This window comes from Siphateles boraxobius, unplaced genomic scaffold (genome assembly GCF_051911475.1).
Source record: "Siphateles boraxobius isolate OS27281-9 unplaced genomic scaffold, OSU_SipBor_1 26, whole genome shotgun sequence".
Classification (NCBI taxonomy): domain Eukaryota; kingdom Metazoa; phylum Chordata; class Actinopteri; order Cypriniformes; family Leuciscidae; genus Siphateles; species Siphateles boraxobius.
The window spans coordinates 6801684-6825884 of record NW_027508876.1 but is presented as its reverse complement, the minus strand read 5'-3'; the positions used below and the strand labels follow the sequence as shown (position 1 = coordinate 6825884).

Below are 24201 nucleotides of genomic sequence, written 5' to 3'. Positions count from 1 at the left end.
ACACCAAACCACCTCCACAAAGACGGCCACATACTGAACTTTCTCATTCACCATTCCTCTTATGCACGCACACACATACACACACGCCAAAAATGCAGTAAGCTGTAACGAATGGGGATTTTAATTTTTTCTCAATTACATTAACAATTACAATAACTGGCTTAGGGACATGTTCTTGTGATTATATATTAAAACATGCTTCAAATTTGAGCATTCATGGCATGATGCACTGGGGGGGGAAAAAACTTTCCATTCAAAAACAAAATTTCATTCATGTGTACATTTTGCATCTTTATTGGATTCCTTTTTTCCATTTCCTTTTAAAATGTGTTAGCAGAACCAAACATTCATCTAAAGCACCTTCACCTGACAACAGCAGTAATAACTTACTTTTTCAGGCCGCTCCCACGATGCCCTGGGCTGCGGTTGTCATTGTCATCAAAATCATTGTCGTCATCATGGTAATCGTCATCCTTCTCGGAGCTGCCGCGGCGGTTCCGGATGTGCAATGGGACATAACCAGGCGTGGGTCCAAACAGTTTCAACTCACCCTGACCCAAGAGACTCTTTTCTCCACAGTAGCAGAAGGCACAGAGCTTTTCTCTGAGAGGGATGAGAGAGAGAAAAAAAATTTAGATAAGAATTTTCAGACTTTCAACTATTCAATCAGAAACATAATATAAGTAAACATTCCTTAATACACACACCAACAGAGCCGTAAATGCTGGGCCAACATTGCAAGTGCATTGTTCTGTTTTGCATACTTAGTGTAATATTGAGAATGCAATATCCAACTCGCAGTTATAAATTCCGTTCTGTTTGCCAAAGAGAAGTGACCTTTCATAGCCAAAAGCGGTTGCATTCAAGTAGATTGTTCTGCCCCAAGTCATTAAGCATTTGCGCATCCAATCCTCACTGCTCTATCTGTGCAACAATCTGACTATTCAGGGGTTCATAGTCCATGCCTCATGCCCTAGTGCCCTGCTGTGGTGCTGGAACTGTTCTGACTGGGTGACCTAACTCAAAAACAATTACTTGAGAAGATATGACATCCTTGGATGGCTCTGACTGACAGTGAAATCACACTTTAAATCAGTCAAAGGAAAAGAGCTCCTAATCAATCCACAACTAGGAATGTGCACAAAGTACTTGTATGTGACACTGATGATCAATCATGAAAACTATGATCGCCATGACTTAAAAAAAAAATTCTGATTGGTTATTGCAGCATTTTGGGCTTTACCTGAGGTCTGATTGGTTAGAGTTAGCAAAAAGAGTAGAGTAGAGTAAAGCATGCCGCCCAGACCGGCAAAATAAAGTGAACATTGACTATGAATGGCTTATCTGCTAAAATATGATTGGGTCATATTCATTTTAGATGTTTCTTTTTCTAAAACAATGATGATACAGTATAACTAATATTTTTTCCTCGTCATATTTTTCCAACAGTAGGCATACGTTTTAAATACAATCATTTGTCATAATTGCTTCAAAAACACGCAGTGATGTCCGGAACTGGAATCACTTGATAAAGTAGATGAAAATATAGTGCAGCGCCAATCTGCCATAAACATAACATTGTAAATTGAAACACTATAGAATGTTGTGTATTCTTTGTGCTTTATTTTACCATGTTTAAGCATGTTGTTAAAGGGGTCTATTATGCTTTTAAACTTTTTCAACTCTAGTTAGTCTGTAATGTTGCTGTTTGAACATAAAAAAGATCTGCAAAGTCCACTCCAAAGGGAGATACTTTATTTAACACAATCCACTTTTCAAGAACTACAACGAATGGCTCGTTTGGACAACACACTTTTTCCGGATTTTATGAATTCCTAATGTTCCTCATTTAAATATCCCCCACCCACGGTATACGCAAAAAAGTTGGCGAGGCCTGCGCTAGAGAAGATAAAGAGAGCGTTGACTGTTTTTCCACCCCGAAAAAAGTTTGTCCTAAAGCTGACGAACTGAGAGAGGTTAAACTGTATTTTTAACACTGTTCCTGAAGATTATAACCTCAACGTTTGTCTGTGCGCAGCAAATTTTACGGAAAACAGCCGACAGGCCGAGTACAATGCACACTATACGCACAAAAGCTTTTCCTGAAAGACGTAGCCATAAACATTTTGTAGGGACAATCTGTTGTTTATGGATCACAACTAAGTATGTCTTATTATTAGTAGTTGTGTTTTCCATTAACAGTTTAAATTATAAGTTTTATGTAGTTGCTATGATAGCTATGATGTAAACGAAGGACAAAGCTTTGCCTCCTCTAGCCTGCTAACTAACATTACAGTATTGATGTCGTGTTCACTTTAGCTTTTGTAAGCTCTTGCTTTTATAAGACTATTCACCGCCCCTTAGGAAAATTATCCATGATTTTGTGATCCGTTACTGTTCGTATTACCATAGTTTCCGAACAAGGATGATTAAATGGTGGATAACATTGTATCTATAAGAAAATTACCATAAAAAGCACATACCACTCTGAAACGTCCTGTGAGATTTGTGCTTGAATCGGGCTTTAAATGGTTTGAAATAGACACCATTGTTATCATTTACATCTGAGTGGAGATTGCGGTTTCCTGAACACACGCTAAGCGCTGCCAATCACAACACACTAGGCCGGCTAACCAATCATAGCACATTTCGTTTTTCAGAAGGAGGGGCTTCATCGAAAATGACGAGCTCAACCAGACTGGGGAGAGTGGACTGTGTAATAAAGTAAAATGTGTGAAAAATGATGTGTTTTTTTGAACAAATCGAACATGAAAACATATTCTAGTACACCCCAAAAACAAAATCAAGACTTTGTAAAAGGGCATAATAGGACCATTTTAAGGGAAGAGCATGCATTTTTAGATGTATATATATAAAGTTATTTTTGGTCTTTGGCCCAAATTTTTCAGGTTTGGTGAATTACTAACAAAACTAAGCAACTCATTCTCTAGTACTACTCATTCTCTAGTAAATGAATGGCTTGTCTGGATGCAAAAGCTGTTACAAAGTGGAGCCATGCATGTTCTTGCACAGAAGTCACCCTAAAAACGGCTTGCATCCAAACTGTCCTGAAATTTAACTTTACCATTTCTGTAGTTTAACAGTCACCAGTCTAAACAGTCATGATTTCTCTTGGGTATGTGCGTTTACTTGTATTTGCCAACAACATTTTGCTCATAAACATTGTGATTGTAGAGTTCATTTACTTTCTCTGTCAGCTGTGCAGCCCATGAGAGCTGCTGTCAGTAGAAGATGTGATGCGAATGCAGTACTGAAGGGGGTCTCCTCTCCTCTCACACACTGCAAATGGTGCTGCACATTAGCAAGTGCACAATCTGTGCTAATTGGGAAACTAAAAGAGAGCACTCTCTCACCCCCTCCCTTTACTAATGACAGCAGCAGGGTTTCAGCGGTCCCCTCCCCCCACACTCGCTCGCATTCACTCAAAGTGTGCCAAAAAAGCACACAAGCTGCAGCCATGCGTACCAGTGTTTGCAAAATCCTGAAACTGGTAATTTTAGCATTGTTTCGAATATGTTTTTAACAAAAAAAAAAAAACATTTGCTGACTGAACTGCAGGTTATGATGTCTTACACAACAGAGAACTAAAGCCCAAACTATACTTCGTTTTATTACATGTACATTAGCGTATGTGTACATTCGAACGCATAACCTTTCACAGTACTCTCCATTTGATATCATGCGTGAACGCATGTGGTCAAAACGCGCTCTAGAAAGTTTCTTTGTCCATTTTATTTTTCTCCAGAAGTTCTGACCGATAAAAATTACTTTTTACTCTTTTACCTTAAAAAAAAAGGTGCGGCTATCTCATTTCCCCACCTAACAACTATTTTGTAGTTGTTGCTATTTAGTTTTGTTAGGCTATCAGCTGTGAAACAACAGCACAGGTCAGTATTGCTACCTTGTGGAACAACTGATTTGTGGAAATCAAAATTTAATGTGCATGTGGAACCTTGCGCCTACAAAAATCGGTCAGAACACGTACCATTCTGGTGGGGTTGGGCGATATACCGGCAGACACAATTAACTGTTAAAATTTGTCAACCAGAACAGATTTTGGACTATCGTCTCGATTGCGGTTATGCTTATTGATGTACCGCCACCAAAGCTTATTGTTTGAATGTTTGGTTTAAAAATAAGTGATTTTAAATCGTTCAAGCGCAATAAGCAGTGAAAGAGGACTTGTTTCAGTATATCTGTCTGAGAGACTGTTTCTGAGCCCTGTGAGAGACATGCGCACACGAAGCCACTGCTCATACAGCGTGCAAGTTGTTTTTGCTGCCTTATTGGGCTTGAAAGGTGTCAAAATGCCTGTCTTTGCGAGTATACTTCTTAAGACAGTCGTATATGTGGTAATGTATTTCGCCATGACAACTCTTGTGTAGGATTCAAACTGATTAACCAATCATTTTAACTGATTCTTCAAACAGAACTGCCTCAGTAAGTGATTCCTTCACAATTTGGACATCACATCTTTCTCTTCATCACATATAATTCATCACAAACACACATGCAACTTACTACTTGTTTTGTAAGACCCTATTGACCCCCTTGAACTCCCTTGTACACTTTCTTCTGTCCAAATATTGTTCAGCAGTACACTGTGTTTGTGTGGACTCTCTCACCCTCTTCAGGGCAACATTAAAGCTTAATAAAAGCTTGCCGCTCAACCTTTAAACGCACACATACACACAGCTTTGAGTCAGTCGAGTGTGTGTGTTTGTGGGTGTACTAACCTAGTTTTGGCTTTTCTAGAGGTGGAGGCAGACGAGCCAGCAGAGTCTTCTGACACGGAACGCTGGAAGAGCGGGGACAAAGGCCTCTCGTCTCTGGGGCTGAGATCCAGTGGCTCAGGGAAATCATCATCATCCGTATCTGGCTCAAGCATATCTATGAATTCAAACAGGACAGGGACGATTTTAATATACTTTCTCTTTTCTGTAATATACCTTTTCTTGAACAACAAAAGGTAGACAACATGAAATCAAAATAGATAATTAAATTCGTTTTCTTAAAATTAATCAAAAGTCTTTTGGTTTCTAAAACAATTTATTTTGCTAGCGTAACCAAGGTCATATGAGCGGGCCACAAACTCCAAGCTCAGGAATTACATAACCAGAAGTTTATTCGTGTTGATAACAAAAATTGCAAACATGTTTGTATGTTCATACAGTTTTTTTGGGGGGAACACTCCCCAGGCTCCCCTTGATAAGAAGTTTAAAATGAACCCCAGTACTGAAGGATAGAAAGGAGCTACAATCTAAGACATAAGACCTGATTTAGTAAATTACAGATTGTACAAACACACCATGATTAAGTTAAAACTATTAAATGACTAATTTAAAACTATACAAACAATAATTATCGATCAAGTGTTCCTACATAACCAGAAACACAAGCTTGTTTTCCTGGAAACATTTCATACGCCCACTGGATTTATGGCAACGGTCGTATGAGTGAAGAATGTTGTCTTGCAGCAAAGTGACATTCGTTTTTGTGAACATGTCATCTGCTGATGCTACAATAAAGCAGTACAAGAAGAGCCTCCAGATGGCAGTTACAATGACCCATGAGGAAGACGAGGAAATGTATAAAAACAGAAGTTTTCAACTGGGTTTGCTTGAAGGATTGCATTGGATTTTTGATTGGTTTTATTACCCAACATATAAATGTACAAAACAAAATAATCATAGTAGTGCAATTTCTTTATACTTTAATAGTGTAAGTTTTAAATTAATGTAAAAGTGTGAAAGCTACAAGCCCTAATGTAATTGTATGGAAAAAAGAGACCAGTACAGCCTATTAAGAGAACAGTACAGAAAGTTACATGGATTTTCAATGAGATGAGATGAGTAAATCAAAAGATATTGTTTTATGGTGAATTATTCCTTTAAATTTAGTTGAAAGTTTTTAAAAGACATCTACAAAACTCAGCACTGTGGCATGAATCTTAGCTTTCATGTATAATATCACAATCAAGATTATAAGATTCATAAGATTATATATATATATATATTTTAATAAGGTTTTGAAAGAGGTCTCTTATGCTCGCCAAGGCTACACAGCAGTAATTGCAAAATATTTAGGAATGCACCGAAATGAAAATTCTTGGCCGAAGCCGAATAATAATGAAACGCTTGGCCGAAGGCCAAATACCGAACGTGGTGTTTCACATTTTCATTTATTTTGCCAATTTTTTCACTATTGTATTTAATTAAATAGTAAAAATATATTTTTTTACTATTTTGTCTTGTTTTTCAGAGAAAAAAAAATACAATTTATTTAAAGTGTAAGTTCGGCGTTTTACAAGTAAAGCCCTGTTTTAAGATCGTTTCTGATGAAATCGAACGGTTAAGATTAAAATTTGGACAAATGCTGCTGTCTTGAGAATTTTAGGTTTTTGTGTTAGCACCCCCCCCCACCTCCACAATGGTTTCATAGGTGCATTGGAACAATCATTCATATAAACGCATTAAACTTTAGTTTACAAAGACGTGAAACTCACCAAGTGGTCTGTGGTGTTCACTGATATGCTCACGCAAAAATCGCTGCAAAAGATGCTTTCCAACAGGTGTTTTACCATTCGTTGTAAAACTGTGGACCTATTTTTCCAAACGCCTCACAACCGGACATTCTTCCAATAACTACGATAAAACCTGTTGGAAAGCTTCTTTTGCAGCGAGTTTTGCGTGAGAATATCAGTGAACACCCCAGACCACTCGGTGAGTTTCACGTCTTTGTACACTAAAGTTTAATGGGTTTATATAAATGATTGTTCCAATGTACCATTGTGGAGGTGGGGGGGGGGTGCTAACACAAAAACCTAAAATTCTCGGGACAGCAGCATTTGTCCAAATTTTAATCTTAACCGTTCGAATTTCATCAGAAACGATCTTAAAACAGGGCTTTACTTGTAAAACGCCGAACTTACCCTTTAACACTGATTTTTTTTTACATTCCAGCAGATATTATTTTAACAAAGCACAATATAACTTAAAATAAATAAATTAGTAAAATAAAAATATATTTTTATTTGGCCATCTTTGAAGCCCCCCTTCTTGAATAGCCTATGTTAGGCCTATAACTGACTGCTGAAAGAATGTAACTAAAAAAGTGCATTGAAAAGTGCAAAACAAATGTGGATGAACCCACAACAAATGAATAACTGTCCTAGACATATGCCTACTTTTGCCGTTTACATACACTTTATCGTGGGCGTTGACAGGTTTGCATGTATTGCCTCAGATCATTTGGGTTTCAATATAGCGCGCGCGCTCTGTGGCGATTAGCAGATAAGGAGTTGAGAACGACTGACATCTCTTTGTTTTCATACGGATTACATAAACAGAGAATATATTTGTTTTCGCTTTGAACTAAATCATTTAAAAGTAGACAATTAAATGATTATAAAGATATATTGCCTTTGCCTGTGTGACTAGTATTGGCTGAGTTTTGTTTAAGTTTAGAGACGTGCTCCAGAAAAAAAGTTAACGGAGACAGAGAGGCAGAAAGCACACCCTGTTTATTTTCTTTATTTTACAAAAGCACAGTTTTTCGTTCGATTGTAAGTGGACACAAGTAGACATTTAACGTTAACAGTCTATTTTTTCATATTTCTTAAGTCTGTATGACCATGCTGCTATGTGAAAAAAATCCACCAAAACGAGCCGGCGCGTTTGTCAACTACAGAGGGTTAAAAGACGGTTTAGTGCTGCACGTAAGGGTATAACGTCTGCCACAGATGCATCAGATGAGCTTCTCTTTTGTTATCTGCTCAAAGGGGGCATGTTGACTGAATTTATAAAGTACTCGCCTCTCACTCTATGCTGGTTACTATTTGATCCCGTCATCAAAAACTTCATTGTTCGGTCAAATTTATCCAGTCTTTTTACTTATTCGGCCGAACACCGACGAAAGTGCTTTTTTTGGTATTTTTGGCCGAATAATTTCGGTTGCCGAACATTCGGTGCATCCCTAAAAATATTTTTACAATTTAAATAATTGTTTTCTATTGTAACATTTTTAAATGCAATTTTATTTATTTTTCAAAGACCAATACTCAAATGATCCTTCAGAAATCATTATAATATGCTGATTTTGCTGCACAAGAAACATTTATTATTGCTATCAATGTTGAAAACAGTAGTGTTGCTTCATATGATTCTGAACACATATTATAAGTATAAGAATTAATTTCTGTAAAAAACAACAAAACTTTACTGTCTTAAACTCCCCCATGGATATTGACACTTTGTTTCTCTGGAGAACAATGCGGAAAAAAAACAAAAATAAAACATTCACAAATACGATGCATCACAAAAAGCCACTACACTGGGAGCCATGACCTTTAGATTAACCTTTAAAAGGAAGGAAAATGGCTTATCTCATGGCAGACTTGCCCACACAGCACTTGTAAAAAAGGTGATTGAAAAGGCAGAACATTGTTTTCCTGTTGTTCAAAAGAGCATTCATGTCAGTAGACATAAGAACAGAAGAAGAAAAAGTTTGATACTAAAGATGATTTAAACATATCAGTGTGACATGAAGACTGACAGTAACTCTTATGTAGAGTCTTATTCCCACCATTTACAACCTAAAACACAGACATCTGAGCTCATGACAGAAGTTTGAGACATTTACTGTGCAAATACACAAAATACAAATACACAGCTGTATTTGTAAAAGCATTTTAGTGTAAAATGAAGAACGGACTGGTGTGACGTCATTTAGAATAAAATCGTTCGAAACTGTTTGCCAAAGCAAATATTCCAGAAAAGTTTGCTCCAGCTCGAAAACACCTTTGAACTACCATTGGCTCATGGCAATGACATAAGTGTGTTCTAAGGATCCGCCACCTTTAATGTGGAAATCTTCTCCGGTTAATTTATTTTGTCCAGGCTGTCAAGATCAAACACTAATTCTAATTTTAGCAATGGTTAAATGACCATATATCATTGTTTCTCAGTCTCTTTATAAGAATTCAACTAAGAATTCGGAAGAAAACACGAAACTTATAAAAAAAAACAAAAAAAAAACAGCTTCTAGGCTATAGGCTGAAGTGGCAAGTATTTAGTGTGACCAGCCCTTACACTTGAGGAATAGCAGGAAACGGGCTCTCTTAAACCTAAATTGAATGGAACTCTAATTAATGCCATTGCTAACACCTGTATTTGTCCTTATATTTCAAAATGACTGCTTTGAAAAAGTTCCATTACACCTGGGCTGAAAACTAAAAAAGAAGGCTCAGAATAACTGAGATACCTTTATCTGATCGATTTTTGAAGGGAGCATAGATATATCCATCGCTGCCTTTGATATCCCACAATCCTGGGCTTTCCATTCAGTGACACTTAAAGTCTTTGTAAAGTAAAAATTAAAGTATGTGTTTGAGTTTGTCACACAACAGAAAAATGTGTTGTTAGCCACTCAGCCAAATTTGAATGATAATGAAAGCCAACAAGTAAATAAAATAAGCTATCATAATCGTAAAAAAAATTAGCAGTATTCTGCTCTCAAACGCTCGGGGCGTGTCCGCTGGTAGCGTGTCCGCTGGTAGCGCTGACTCCACCGGAGAACGAAGGCCGAGGCGGAAGATCGTCGGTTCGGCCCCATTCACAGCAGATTATCAGTGAATCCCAGTTGTCTCCGACGAAAGTTTATAAAACTATCCCGTGTAATATGATCCCTACAGAGGCGGGTTTTGGTGGTGATCCACAGTCAGCGTGGCCAGGAGCTCAGTGGCTCCAGTGCATCATCCACAGTAGGGGCGTGGCCAGGAGCTCAGGGGCTCCAGTGCATCATCCACAGTAGGGGCGTGGCCAGGAGCTCAGGGGCTCCAGTGCATCATCCACAGTAGGGGCGTGGCCAGGAGCTCAGTGGCTCCAGTGCATCATCAACAGTAGGGGCGTGGCCAGGAGCTCAGGGGCTCCAGTGCATCATTGACAGTAGGGGCGTGGCCAGGAGCTCAGGGGCTCCAGCGCATCATTGACAGTAGGGGCGTGGCCAGGAGCTCAGGGGCTCCAGTGCATCATCAACAGTAGGGGCGTGGCCAGGAGCTCAGGGGCTCCAGTGCATCATTGACAGTAGGGGCGTGGCCAGGAGCTCAGGGGCTCCAGTGCATCATTGACAGTAGGGGCGTGGCCAGGAGCTCAGTGGCTCCAGTGCATCATCGACAGTAGGGGCGTGGCCAGGAGCTCAGGGGCTCCAGTGCATCATTGACAGTAGGGGCGTGGCCAGGAGCTCAGGGGCTCCATTGCGTCATTGACAGTAGGGGCGTGGCCAGGAGCTCAGTGGCTCCAGTGCATCATCAACAGTAGGGGCGTGGCCAGGAGCTCAGGGGCTCCAGTGCATCATTGACAGTAGGGGCGTGGCCAGGAGCTCAGGGGCTCCAGTGCATCATTGACAGTAGGGGCGTGGCCAGGAGCTCAGTGGCTCCAGTGCATCATCGACAGTAGGGGCGTGGCCAGGAGCTCAGGGGCTCCAGTGCATCATTGACAGTAGGGGCGTGGCCAGGAGCTCAGGGGCTCCATTGCGTCATTGACAGTAGGGGCGTGGCCAGGAGCTCAGGGACTCCAGTGCGTCATCGACAGTAGGGGCGTGGCCAGGAGCTCAGGGGCTCCAGTGCATCATCGACAGTAGGGGCGTGGCCAGGAGCTCAGGGGCTCCAGTGCATCATTGACAGTAGGGGCGTGGCCAGGAGCTCAGGGGCTCCATTGCGTCATTGACAGTAGGGGCGTGGCCAGGAGCTCAGGGGCTCCAGTGCGTCATCGACAGTAGGGGCGTGGCCAGGAGCTCAGTGGGTCAGAGACACCGTTTTAGCACCGCACAAAAAATCCTGAACACAGCAATTTTTTTTAAAATGGATCCTGAATGAAAACAAAAATAACATAAATGCTGAAATATTATATAAATTGAAAAACAGTACTGAACCATGAAAATGTACTGTACTTTTTAAATATAAAAAATATTAATATGTTGATTATACCTTGATCATATATGTTAGTTCATAGTGCATTAACTAATGCTGAGATACAACAGATACTTAAAATGTATTAGTAAATGTTGTAATTAACAATGCACAATAATTTTATTAACCTCAGTTAATGTTAAAGATGGACTCTTATTGTAGTGTTCCCATTTTATGTAGATCCAAACAGCCATGCTTACAGATGGCCATTTTTGAATATCAACACAAAGGCCATTGCATTGGAATTAGATACATGCATATTATATGTGTACTCCCACACTTTGTTTGCTTCTATTTTAGAACGCTTGATGTTATCTAATGAGAATGAAAATAAAAATATGTAAATAACAATATGTATAACAGTGACGATAAAAAAATGAAATCGGATGCGGTTCGGATTTGTTGATGTGTTTCTGCCAGCTGCTTGCTTTCTCATGTCACTAGATTTAAATAAGCAACTTTGCTGCATAACAAATGCATAAAAGCAACCAGCTGGATATATAGTAAACTAACGCAAATAGACGATAACAATCATGACATTAAACATTTGGTTCGGGCCTGCGTGTGTTTTTGTCACATTGTTTTAACCACTTGAGATACTACTAATGTTAGCGTCCTTAGGCTCGACAGCAAACACATTCTCAACTAATGCAGAGTCTAGTCAACAAAATTACTTTAATGATATGAAAACATGTACAGTGATGCACTGTATACCATTTTATTGTGCGTTTTAAATCCGTATCTGAAGTGTCCCGCTCTCACATCAAAACTAACAACTATACGTCAGGGATAGTTTTTATTTCGCCTCTAGAGGACGCTCTCATGCTGTGTAATGACAGTGGACTCTTCTCAGGCGCTCCAGCAACGGACGCAACCCGGAAAAATGATCAGCTTGAATTTGCCGATAACCGATTGTTCCCATCAATCGTTAGACCTCTATGTGTTGTATGAGTTTAATTCATTGGAAGCTTGCAAATAAGAGCAACATTTAATCGCATTTCATTCAATGTGCCAAAGACCATGAATTTGACAGACATAATCAAAATTTTGAATCAGCAAGGCCACTTTCAAAGGGAAATCTGCAAACAAACTGGATACTCAAGATGTGGTGTACAAGCTGTTATAAAAACTTTTGAAGAATCAGGAGAGGTCAAGGACAAAAAAGAACTGGAAGGCCAAGAAAACTTTCAAAATCTGATGTGAAGTTTCTTAGGGTTTGTTCTTTAAGAGACCGGAAGTCGTCCAACAAGGACCTGGCTCAGTATCTGGCAGCTTCACTGGGATGCCAAGTTGACCCTTCTATAGCCCGAAGAACCTTGATCAGGAATGGTCATTATGGAAGGATAGCAGCCAAGAAATGGGGGCTTAGATGTGCTTAGATATGCTAAAAATCACAAAGATCAGAATGAAATGATCAGTGAAAAGGAGTATTATTATGTAGTGACAAATCAAAGTTTGAAATTTACAATCGTCAACAATCTGTGAATAGAAGAGTAGGAGAGAGATGGAAGAATGAGTGCATGCGGACTTCAGTGAAACATGGTGGAGGGTCTGTCCTATTTGAGGCTGTATTTCTGCCAGTACTTTTGGATATACTGTCCAAATTGATGGGATCATGAATGGTGAAATGTACAGACATGTTTTAATTCATCATGCCATTCCTTCTAGAGGGCACCTGATTAGGAATGTTTTTATTTTTTTAGCATGATAACAATCTCAAGAACACTGCTAATGCAGTGAAATCATATTTGGAGAGAAAAACAGCTGATCACAGCTGATAAAACACTAGTGGCTTTTGCTTTTTCACGGAGGAACCTTTTCATAGTTCCTAGAACTATAGGCGGAATTACCCAGATTTTGGCGTGTTTGCACCGCAGGAACTAGGAACAATTTTAGTTTTAGTTCTAGAGACTCCCTTTGGGGGAACTAATTTTGCTCCTACTTCAGAGAAGGGTCTAACCCAGCACAATAGGAACTATCCATGGCGTTAGTGTACGCTGATTGGCTGAAAGCACGTGGGACCCGCCGTTTTAAAAAGCAAACACAGATTATAGCCTATACATTTACTCCAGAAACTAACTCTACGAACATGGAAAACAGTGATAGATAGGCCTCATAAGCTTTACGCTGAGGAGAAAATCCAACGCAACTTTGAGGGGACCAAGCAAAACATTATTATGCATTTCTGCTCAGCTAGCAACACTGGACATCAACCACACGGCATACGCTAATAACTTTTAATAACGGTCTACTTTTGTTATGTATAACAGTTCCATCTAATAACGTATTAGACAGGACTGTTAGACAGATCGTAAACCAATGAACAGGGAGAATGCGAGAACTGTGTGCTCAGGCTCTGGCATTCTCAGCGCCGTCAAAATAAAGGTCCGCCACACCGTCAAAATAAAAATCACAACAACAAGTGAGGGTTACGTCACTTCAAAGTTCCTACTGGCGGTGTGTAATGCAACCAGGAAAACGTTCCTAGGGGAACCATTAGTTCTCAGGGAACCACCCTAGTGGCTATTTCCCAGAACTAAGTTCCTAGAACTACACGGTGCTAAAGCCCATACTGACAGCCTCCACAGAGTCAGACCTGAATATTATAGAAGCAGTATGGGATCACCTGGACAGAGAAATTAAATAAAAGACAGCCTAAATTTAAAGAAGAACTCTGGGAAGTGCTGAAAGAAGCCCGGTATAATATACCAGAAGATTACTTTAGAAAAATTCAGCCTTTGGAATTAGAAAGGTTTCGGAAGGCTTTTAAAAGGCTTTGGAATTAGAAAAAAATTCAAATACATTTAGTAAGAAGAATGTGAAGAACAGATTTGGTATGAGAGACTGAGGGTTATTCCAACTCTGTTTTATCCCCTTTGGACTGTTTTTGGGTTGTAGTGACTTAGTGACTCAGAAGTTATTTTCTGTTGTCATTAAGGAACTTTTAGTGCTGATAAATGGAGAAAATAAATATCTTGCAGCCGCTGTCACTGAAGCGTAAGCAGCATCTTTATTTTAGTGCTGCTTCATACTGCCTAGACACAAAACTACATCTTTACAGTTGAATCAAAAGAAGCCTGCAAATATATTTATATTCAACCATGTTCACCCAATCTCCCTCAGAAAATCCAACTGCCCAGAGCACAGACACTTGCAGTGTAATGACTAGCAGGAAATGAATGTTCTCAAGAAGGTTTCGTAGAAAAAAAAAACGCTGGCATGATCATGATAGAGTCCTCTGAGGTTGTTAAGGGTTAAGACCACCCTCATATTAGAGCAGGAAGACCAGCAAACACTAATGTGATGTCACACATGATTGAACTGAAGAAAATCAAGAAGATAGATACTGCAAAAACAGCAGCCTTAGAAAACGCAAAAATGTATCATTCACAGACTGCCTAAAGCACATTGCAAATAAAACTGACCAGAGCTTTCTCCAAATGGCAAGATCCAATTTGAAGCCCATAAACTCAAATACATTTACAAAATGTTAAAAAAGTAAAATAAGGAAACTTGATGAAAACTCTACATAATGTAACTAATTTTGGGAATATATGCATCATGTGGACCAAAATAAAGTTAATGTGAAATCTACCTTTTTGTAATGACTATATAATGTTCAGAAAGAAAAAAAAAGAACTGTGATTGGGCAATTTACATGTCAGTCAGTGGACCAGACTTTATGTCAATAGTTAAAAGTCCAGCTTGCAAGACTAAGTAGTTACTACATGTTTGGACACACTGACACCCAGAAAAGAAATATCATGTCCTATAATGCCTTTAGCCCTGGGTGGGATAACAACTCTCTCAGCATGAAAGTCTACAGCAGTCTTCCAGGATGTGGGTAAGATCAGAAGATAAGACGCCATTACTGGTTACCAGAACACATTTGTGAAAAAATTGCACCAGTGACAACTGAAGTGCCAAGAATAAAAAGTTCCAGTTTACTAAATGAAATGAAGATGTTAACAGCATTTTTGTAAATGAGTAAATCATCTGATATATCACTGACTAACACCTCAGAATATAACTGAAAAGTGCAAAAAGGCAGGAGGGGGATGGGATATGCCTAATTATTACACATCTATAAAGTTACACACAATCCACCTCACACCAAAACACACAACTGTGAATTTCCACAAGACACTATTTATGAAGTATAGTGCACACTTACTATACTACAGTATACTATATTATAGAGTTTTCAAAAGGTACCGACTTCGGAACCAAGCATTTCCCTTTAGCATTTTGAGCGCTATTGAACGGCTTTTTAAACACCTCTGATTGGCCATTGTGTTGACGCGTCAATATATAGCTCTGTGATAGGCCATTGTGTTGACGCGCTCAACATATATGTCTGTGATTGGCTAAGTTGATCAACAATGACATCTTTGGCGCTCTTCATCGAGCGCTTACTACAGATACACAGGAGCATTTAAAAGCAGGGGTCTATCAGCAGATCCCTAATATATCGCTGACAGACTCCGCTTTCAAACGCTCCCGTGTGTATATGTGTAAGCGCTCGATGAAGAGCATCAAAGACAACATGTTTTTGAAGGGTTGATCACAGATTAGCCAATCACAGACATACATGTGTCAACACAATGGCCAATCAGAGGTGTTTAAGAATCCGTTCAACAGCGCTCAAAATTCTAGAGGGAAATGCCGGTATCGTCACATTTTTAAATTTTTAGTACCGACTTGGTACCGAAGTCGATACTTTTGACAACACTACTATATTGTATACTATATGACTTAAGTCTCACAAAAGCTTGATTTACACAAACTGATAACTCATGATTTCAAGACCGATTTGTAAGTTTTTTTTAGAACGAGTCATTTGTTTGTAAACTGGAGAACACTGGTCATGCAGGGAAGAAAATAGGACAATGTGTTGTCTATGATTTCTTTGTATTATAATTTTATCTCATTCAGGGCTCAACAGTAAAGATAGCCCAGGAATTATGTGAGGGGTTCAGACAAGTTAACAGGGCACTCTCTCTTATCAGAAAATGTTTTTGTTGCATGGTCAATTAATTTTTATGGCTTGTGAACTTAAACAATTGATTTAGTTAAAATCATAATGATAAAAACAATACAAAACTTTCTTTAAACAAAACCCTCACCCATCTCTGGTGTGATGTCAATATCTGGAGTTGGTGTGACATCAGAGGCGTCCATACTGTCCTCATCATCGGCCTGTGCACAACCTCGACCATGAAACCTGCAATAAAAATAATATTGTGAATATTCTACAACAGCAGGGCCACATTGTTCTACAAACACACACACACAAAGTGCTCAATACAGTATTTATTGTCTTATTGTGTACTAACGATCTTAACCATATCCACCATAAACAAACCACTGAACTGTTTTTTACATCACAGTGCAGGGCAGAAACCAAAAGCATGGCAGACATGGCAAGTCGTCAGTTGCATGCTTTTTATGTAAACGTGCAGCATTTCGCAGTGAGTTTGAGCAGTGTTTCCTTTTTCAATTACATAATTTTCAAACAAACGCTTCTATTTCAAAAAGTCAGAGGCTGCCTGGCACTGGGTGCTACGAAAACTATTTTACTCACAGGATGAGTGCTGATATATTGGCTAGAGATCTTCATGACAGTGTGGGTCAATGTGTGAGTCTCCACCCTTCCCCCACCCGCAACCAACATGTCAACACGCGTGTAACAGCCAATGGAGGCTCAGTATGGCCTGCAGCAAATGCTCGGCTGCTCGTCACTATGGTTACAAAATCTAGTTCCCTACAACAGACACGATCAAGAGGTGAGCAAAAACAAAACTCTACACACAGCACACTAAACATACAAGCTCTTTTGAGAAGCCCTTTTAGACAGGTTTTGAGCAGATACATTATTTATTTGGTTAACTGACGTCTGTTCAATGTGTGCAGCCTACTTTTTACAGTAGATGTCAAATTCACTTCACGTTTAATGAAATACATATAGGCTAGCAGAAACTGTGATCATGTTTTGTATACTATAACAAATATTCCATAGATTTATATTCTATAGATTTGCATTTCCAGAAGAAAAAACACAGCACTTGCAAGTTTTACACACCAGAGCCATGTTGCTGTCATCATGACACTCTTGTTGTCACTGTGTCTGTTTAAGCGAATCAACTTATAACACATTTATATAAGTAACATGAGTTCCTTGAATTGACTAGGACTATACCCATTGCAAGGCCACACAAGGCGAGTTTATTTATATAGCACATTTCATACACAATGGTAATTCAAAGTGGTTTACATAGAAGAAATTAAAATAATCAAAAGAACTAAGAATAATTAAAACAGTTTAGAATAAAAAAGAAAAGAAAATACAGTACAAAAAGTCGGACGAACAGTGGCACAGTGCTCATTCAGTAAATGCACAGCTAAACAGATGTGTTTTGAGTCTGGATTTGAATGTGACTACTGTAGGAGCACATCTGATCTCTTCTTGGAAGCTAGGTTTATATTCAGTGAGCATATATGCAATGTATTGAGGTCCTAAGCCATTGAATGATTTATACACCACTATTAATCATGATTCACACACCAGTATTAATCATGATTCACTGGTGTATTATGATTAATACACCAGTATACACCAATACACCAGTAATAATACTTTAAAAACAATCCTAAATGTAACTGGGAGCCAGTGTAAAGACCTGAGGACTGGTGTGATGTTCATATTTTCTGGTTCTGCTCAGAATCCTGGCAGCAGCGTTCTGTATGAGCTGCAACTGTTTTATGCTCTTTTTGGGAAGGCCAGAGGAGTCCATTACAATAATCCACCCTGCTGATGGATTGCACTTCATGAAGGGGTGCAGGTAGGGCTGCACAAATATGACAAAAAACATAACTGTCAATTATTTCACTTGATATTTTAATTGTGACTATCAGGGCTATACATTAACACCCGCCAAATATGGTTGGATTTTAGCAGTGTCGTCTAACGCAGTCACTCCTACTACCCACTTTGGCGGGTTGAATTTTATATATACATTTTTCAATTGTAGTCTGAAAGAATCTGAAATAATAGTGCAATGTGGTGTTATAAAAAAATATATAGATTTTTCGATACATAGATACTGAAATATCTGAAACTCTTCCAGTAGCTTACTATTTTCCCGCAGAACACGATACCAGCTGTGCTTTCTCGCTCTCTCATCTCTCCGACAGCAAGTTGACACACAAACCCAACTCCTCTCACTCACTAGTTTCATTTGCTCAGGATGAATATTGTTGGTGTTACAGGGCTTGAATTTTGGCGAACCCAAAGTGCGTGCACATAAAGCCGTCTCTTAGTACTAAATCGTTTTTTTCATTGCTTATTGCACTTGAACAGTTAAATATACACAAAATAATGTCAAAATGACGGTCTTGGTGAGCATGTACGTAAGTGAGCGTAAACCGTTGAGAAAGAAAACGCATGTATAACAGTAAAATAGATCCGTGTGTCAGGAAGTGACAACAGCCAAATATACATGCTGCCAAATTATGAGATAATATTTAAAAAAAAAAAAAAAATATATATATATATATGAAAGTTTTCCCCCCATGATGTCAATGTCAAAATTGTGGCCAGTGAAAATGCAAAACTGTTTGGGGGTTATGTGCACCTAAGTTGTGGGTAATGAGAGTGGAAGAGATTGCTGTTTATTCACTCCCCACACCTACATTTCCTGCCAGAACTGAGACTCAAACCTGCAACCTTCGGGTTACAAGTCCAAATCGCTAACCATTAGGCCACAACTGCCTCTGTACCCCAAATGGGTGAAAACCAAAAAGTGAACAATAAATGGGATACACTGTTGCATCCATGTCTCTTGTTTATAGCCACAAGATGCAAAAATGTTGCTATGGCTATAACTATGTCAATCATTGCAATTTCATCAATGACTTACACAGAGCATTATAATTTATTCACAACCACATTTAAATGCAAACTTAGGACCTGAAAAATGAAAAAAATATTATTTTTGTCAAATTGTGAATGTATTATATACAGAAAGTAGGCAAAAACCTCTGCCTTTATAATCAGTGAAGCCGTCAATCACTACATTTTAGCACAAGCTCACACTGCAAACTACACTGCACATTGGTTCTGTTGTCTACACTATCTCTACACATGAGAGGATTCATGAATGTTATTCTTTTATTCACATATAAACATCAACGCACATACAGCTAATCAAATATGGGAAGCTTAAACGTGTTTGCTTCAAGTGAGGGTTTTTCTTGTGAGTCAAGCAAGTACATTTTAGCTATTTATCACATTTAATCAGATCTATCTATGTGCGCTGAACAATGTTTATAGTCTAATAAAATCTAAATTAAATCTGTTCATGAAATGAAGCAAATGTTTATCTTCAGAAGACTTGGATTAAAAAGCTTGATTTATATGGATTACTTTACAATGTATGTATGAACTTTTAGGCTGGAAATTGTAATGGATGGACACAAAATGATTAGAAAATAAAAAATCTTCATTTGTGTTTTGAACTATAAAGTCTTATGGGTTTGGAACAACATGAGCGTGGGTGAAACAGAATTTTCATTTTTTAAACTTGCAAATTTTAACTTCCTGAGGTTTGAAGCTTAAGCACCTCTTTTCAATTGACCATTTGTTGAAACAGACAATATCATTAGTTCACCCAAAAATGAAAATTCTGTCATCATTTACTCACTCTCAATCTGTTTCAAACCTGTATGAATTTCTTTCTTCTGCTGAACAAAAAAGAAGATAGGATGTTGAAGGATGTTGGTAACCAAACAGTTGATCTCAATAAATATTGACTTCCATGGTATTTTTTTCCCCCATACTATGAAAGTCAATATTATTATTTATCCATTTCGGGTCCTAATTTTGGAAACGACTAGAACGTGAAGCTTTGTGCCGTGCTTATATTTATCGAGCAGTAAAATTGTCCCTTCCCGTGCCTAAAACAAGGCGTCTGTTGATAAGAGTCTGAAACAAGGACTGGTAGGACATTATCCTGCTCCACTTCACATACAATGAGTGGAAGGAGAATTTTAGAATGACACAACAGTCATTTATGAGTCTTTATTCAACAACAACAGCTCGTTCCATGTGCCATGTCATTACCACATTTCTACATCATTGCACATGCACTGTACTTTCCAGTTTTGGGTTACAATCCGATCAAGTGTTTACATGTCCTCCCGATCAGATTAGAAAAGGTTTATATCACCCCTTATACATTTTAATTGGATTATTTGACAAATTAATTACGATTGACGTGGTTAAATGTGACTTTTATTCTGACCAATTATATTAAAATTATTAGGGTCCATGTAAATGTCTTTCAAATTTACAATTATGTGTTCAAAATAAAAAAGACCTTTCAAATGTTTTTGAGTTTGTTTGTTTTTTGTGGATAATTTAAAGTCCATGCAAGGGCAAACATGCGCTGGTTAGCATCTGGAAAACTTAAATTATCCTGTGATTCTCAGAGCACTAAGCTTCTTACACATACAACTTTCAACATATAGAAGACAAGTCAACAAACTTTACACTGAATGTGGCCGTCTAAAAAACATTAAATGCGAAACGAGTTTACTACATATAGCTATTAAAAACATCAGTCCAAAGATCTTAAAACACTGGATGAAACCCAAATAACTGGGACTTGCAAACTACTGATCTCCCCAGGCACAATGCAGCATGGGTAGAATAATAGGCATCACATTTCCAGGCTAAGGTTTCCGGATTGAGACAGATACTGCTGCTGCCTGCTAGCCTGGCGCCCAGCGCTCTGATCAATGACCTACATCATTGAAAATGCAGGCTATTGTGCTGTGCTTAAGACAGGTTTAATCCAGGTCAACAACCCCCTCCTCTATAATGTGTTTCTCAAAAGATTCACATTACATGCGATATCTTGCCCAGTGACACAACAACTGAAGGCTAGCCAACTTCCCCAATGCCATTTAGCCTTTAACACCAGAGCGAAATGCTGGTTAACCAGTGAATGTCAGGCTTTGATGCAAAAAAAAGTAGATTGTAAGAGTATATTTTAAAATATTATGTTATGTAGCCTACGTAAAAACCCAATAGAAATGTGCATACAAGATGATGCAGAATAAACCTAAGAGTGTATTACAAACAAAGTCAACGCATATTTCCGAATCGCTTTGGTTTCTGTAAAGCGAACTGACATTTTCTGTGTGAATGTTTTTTTTTCTTCTGCTAGTCAGACAGTGAACGTGATTCCCCAAAGTACAACATGTTCCTGGCTGGGTCAACATCTTTGACAGAATAAGATTTGAGGGACACATTTAGTTTATGTTTTACTTCTACATCAGTGTTATTAACCATTCCATCATTTCCCTCTGATTTTAGGCAAGTTATTGGTACAGCTAGATTTAAGGCTAGGGATAGGACTAAATTTTCTGACAGGAATGTTGTTCCAGAATCAACTAAATATGTTGATCCAGAAACATTTCTTACTTGGAAAAATCACGGTGAACCTAATCAAATGAATGTATAGAATATCTACTTTTGGAACAGCCACTATCCAGTGTTTTAATCTTTAACATAAATTGATGGCAAACTTCTACAGATGTGTGAAAATCTATGGGCATACAGAAAAAAAGCTTCAGCTCCACAGTTAGAAATTGATAGCAAAGCTGCAATAATTGCAAATCCAAGTGCTTATCGAAAATAGATGTTTTATTTTAGCTTTAGGCTATAAGATTACTTTGCATGTACACATGGAAAGGGCATACGCAGTGTATTGTGTAACCAGCGTAGGGCAAGTGAATGCTAAAGATCACGTATCCTTTGCTGCCGAGTAGGCCTACATTTAAAACCATCAAAGGGTCTGATCTCTTTTTCCTTTACATATATGTCTTTTAATAAAATAATCAGCCCTCATGAAATCAAAGCAAGAATAAGAAGTTAACATCACTCACATAAAGAAAGAACTGCATAATACATCAAATGAAGGCCTTTGGAGATTTGAGAGCAGGGTCATACTAAATGGATTTTACGTGTACTTTACCATCAGGGGTAACAAGGTAAACAAGTGATGGGATTTGGGGTAATGAGTAACCTGAAGATAAATAAACAGCCGTTAAGCATTGCTGAGGTGCACAGAGGGTCAGGACGCTCCCGGAGGGATCGTGCTCAGGGCATTTATAGAGCTCGGCAATATATAAAACACGGGACCCAAAAACAGATTGTCAGGAATTGAAAGGAATACAGTTTGAGTAAACTATGTTCAAAAATAATATCAAATAACACCTTCCTTATTGGCTATACACACATAAATCGTTGAAATGAAAGTTAATGAAATCAGTTCAAAGATTTCGGATCTATAAGGATTTTTTTAAAGCTTTTGAAAGAAGTCTCTTATGCTCAAACAGACTACATTTATTTATTGTGAAATAATATTACACTTTGAAATAACTATTTTCTATATAAATATATTTTAAAATGTAATGTATTCCTGTGATGCCAAGTTGAATTTTCAGCATCATTACTCCAGTCTTCAGTGTCTCATGATCCTTCATATCATTCTAATACGCTGATTTGAAAAGCTTAAGAAACATTATATATTTCTTTACTGTCATGTTTGTTAAATTTAACTGCCCTTAAAAAATAATACAACAAATAAAATGGACATAAAATAAAGAAGTCCTTTAGATTCAGCATTTCTAGGTCACCAGTAAAAGGTAAGCAAATTTGACCATTGACCATTTGAACTCCTTTGAACAAAAGGTCAGATTACGTTGCTACCACAGAAGCACACACTTTCCAACTACTAGGAAATTCTCAAACAGACTTTTTTCAAATAAACTTTTTGCTCAAATTATGCTGATAATAATAAAAATAATAATAATAATAAATATTAAGCTAGAAAACTGCAAAATAGAAGTGTTCATTCTATTGGTTCAGACTTTTGGACCCCACTCTATGATCCAGATTTCAATAACACACAAATGTAATGCAACAACATGTACATTTGATGTACATTAATTGAAAGTCAAAATTGTGTGATTATCAATTTAGATGTTCCTTCCCCCAACAACTCCTGGCCACAGTCACGGCACACTGGTAGACAGCAAGAAAAAAGCATGAGAGAGTGTACGAGAAAGAGTGAGAGAGTGCCAGAAAGAGAGAGCAAAAGGGAAGCAGAGAGGGGGAAAAAGCTTACAGTGCAAGTAGTTCCAGCTTAGGAAGGCGGAGCCTAAAACCCGGGCCGGACTGACTGGCTGAAACGCGGCACACCCCCTGCATAACAGCACTACTCTCTCTTCACTGACACTTTAACCATTTCCTCACCCAGCACACATGTTTACACAGTGCATATTTATTGACTTAAGTGTCTAGCATTAAAAAAAAAAGAGAGAAGTTTTTTTTGTCTGAGAAGGTAACAAAAACCTACTAAATGTTTGGTGCTGGTTTGAAAATGTTTTGAAATAATCGTGTTAAAAGCTTGGAGGAAAAAAAACTAATTCTTAATCCTTACATTCATGGTATAACAGTCAACACCCGGGTAATCATGCAGGAAGTGATGTCAGCAACAGGCTAAAGTCACTTTAAGTAGGCCCACACAGAATCTGTGCCCAGAGAAATCCCCAGAAAGAATCCCCCAGAATTTTAACACCCATCATTCTAAACTTCTATACATCCTTGTTTTTGTTTTTTTGTTTTTTATCAAATATGTTGAACACTTTGTATGATTTTAAAAACATTCCACAGAATCCCCTACAGTTTTAATCCAAACCAGCGCAGAAAATGCAAAGGAAGTCTGCCGACTCTGTCTGGACCTGAATTAGAAATAAATCGGAGGCAAGTGTTTTGAATTGAAAGACAAGAACAAATCCAAAATCAAATCTTAGATGTCAACAGCTTTTAAAACGTTAACAGGATCTACAATCATATCCAGCTATAAACTAGATTTAATATGGCTGGAGACATAATAATAACAGAAGTCAGTTCCACAAAAAAGAAGTTGAAATATTATGGAAAACATGCCTAAAAAGTAAATCAACAGTATTCTTAATTTTCAATCATGAAAAATGTTGTTGTTTTTTAATACAGGAAGCCAGGCATTTCATCTATCATTTCAATAGCAACTCCATAAATCAACCAACCAACTTCTATCTATGTATATTCATCTTTTTATTTGATACATCAAAACACAAATATAACATTCAGAATAGCCTTAAGT

At 38.2% G+C, this 24201-nt stretch overlaps 1 protein-coding gene across 4 annotated transcripts in view; it reads right to left on the bottom strand.

Moving 5' to 3' along the window:
- The window catches only part of kmt2ca (lysine (K)-specific methyltransferase 2Ca), a 164280-nt gene that overhangs the window by 110526 nt on the left and 29553 nt on the right, over positions 1 to 24201 (bottom strand). For all 4 annotated transcript variants that reach the window (XM_077244240.1, XM_077244241.1, XM_077244243.1 and 1 more), the window contains exons 3-5: positions 16114 to 16211; positions 4758 to 4911; positions 391 to 603 (exon numbers count right to left, since the gene is read on the bottom strand). In XM_077244240.1, the coding sequence (XP_077100355.1) occupies positions 391 to 603; positions 4758 to 4911; positions 16114 to 16211 (465 nt within the window). The remainder of the gene's footprint in view (positions 1 to 390; positions 604 to 4757; positions 4912 to 16113; positions 16212 to 24201) is intronic.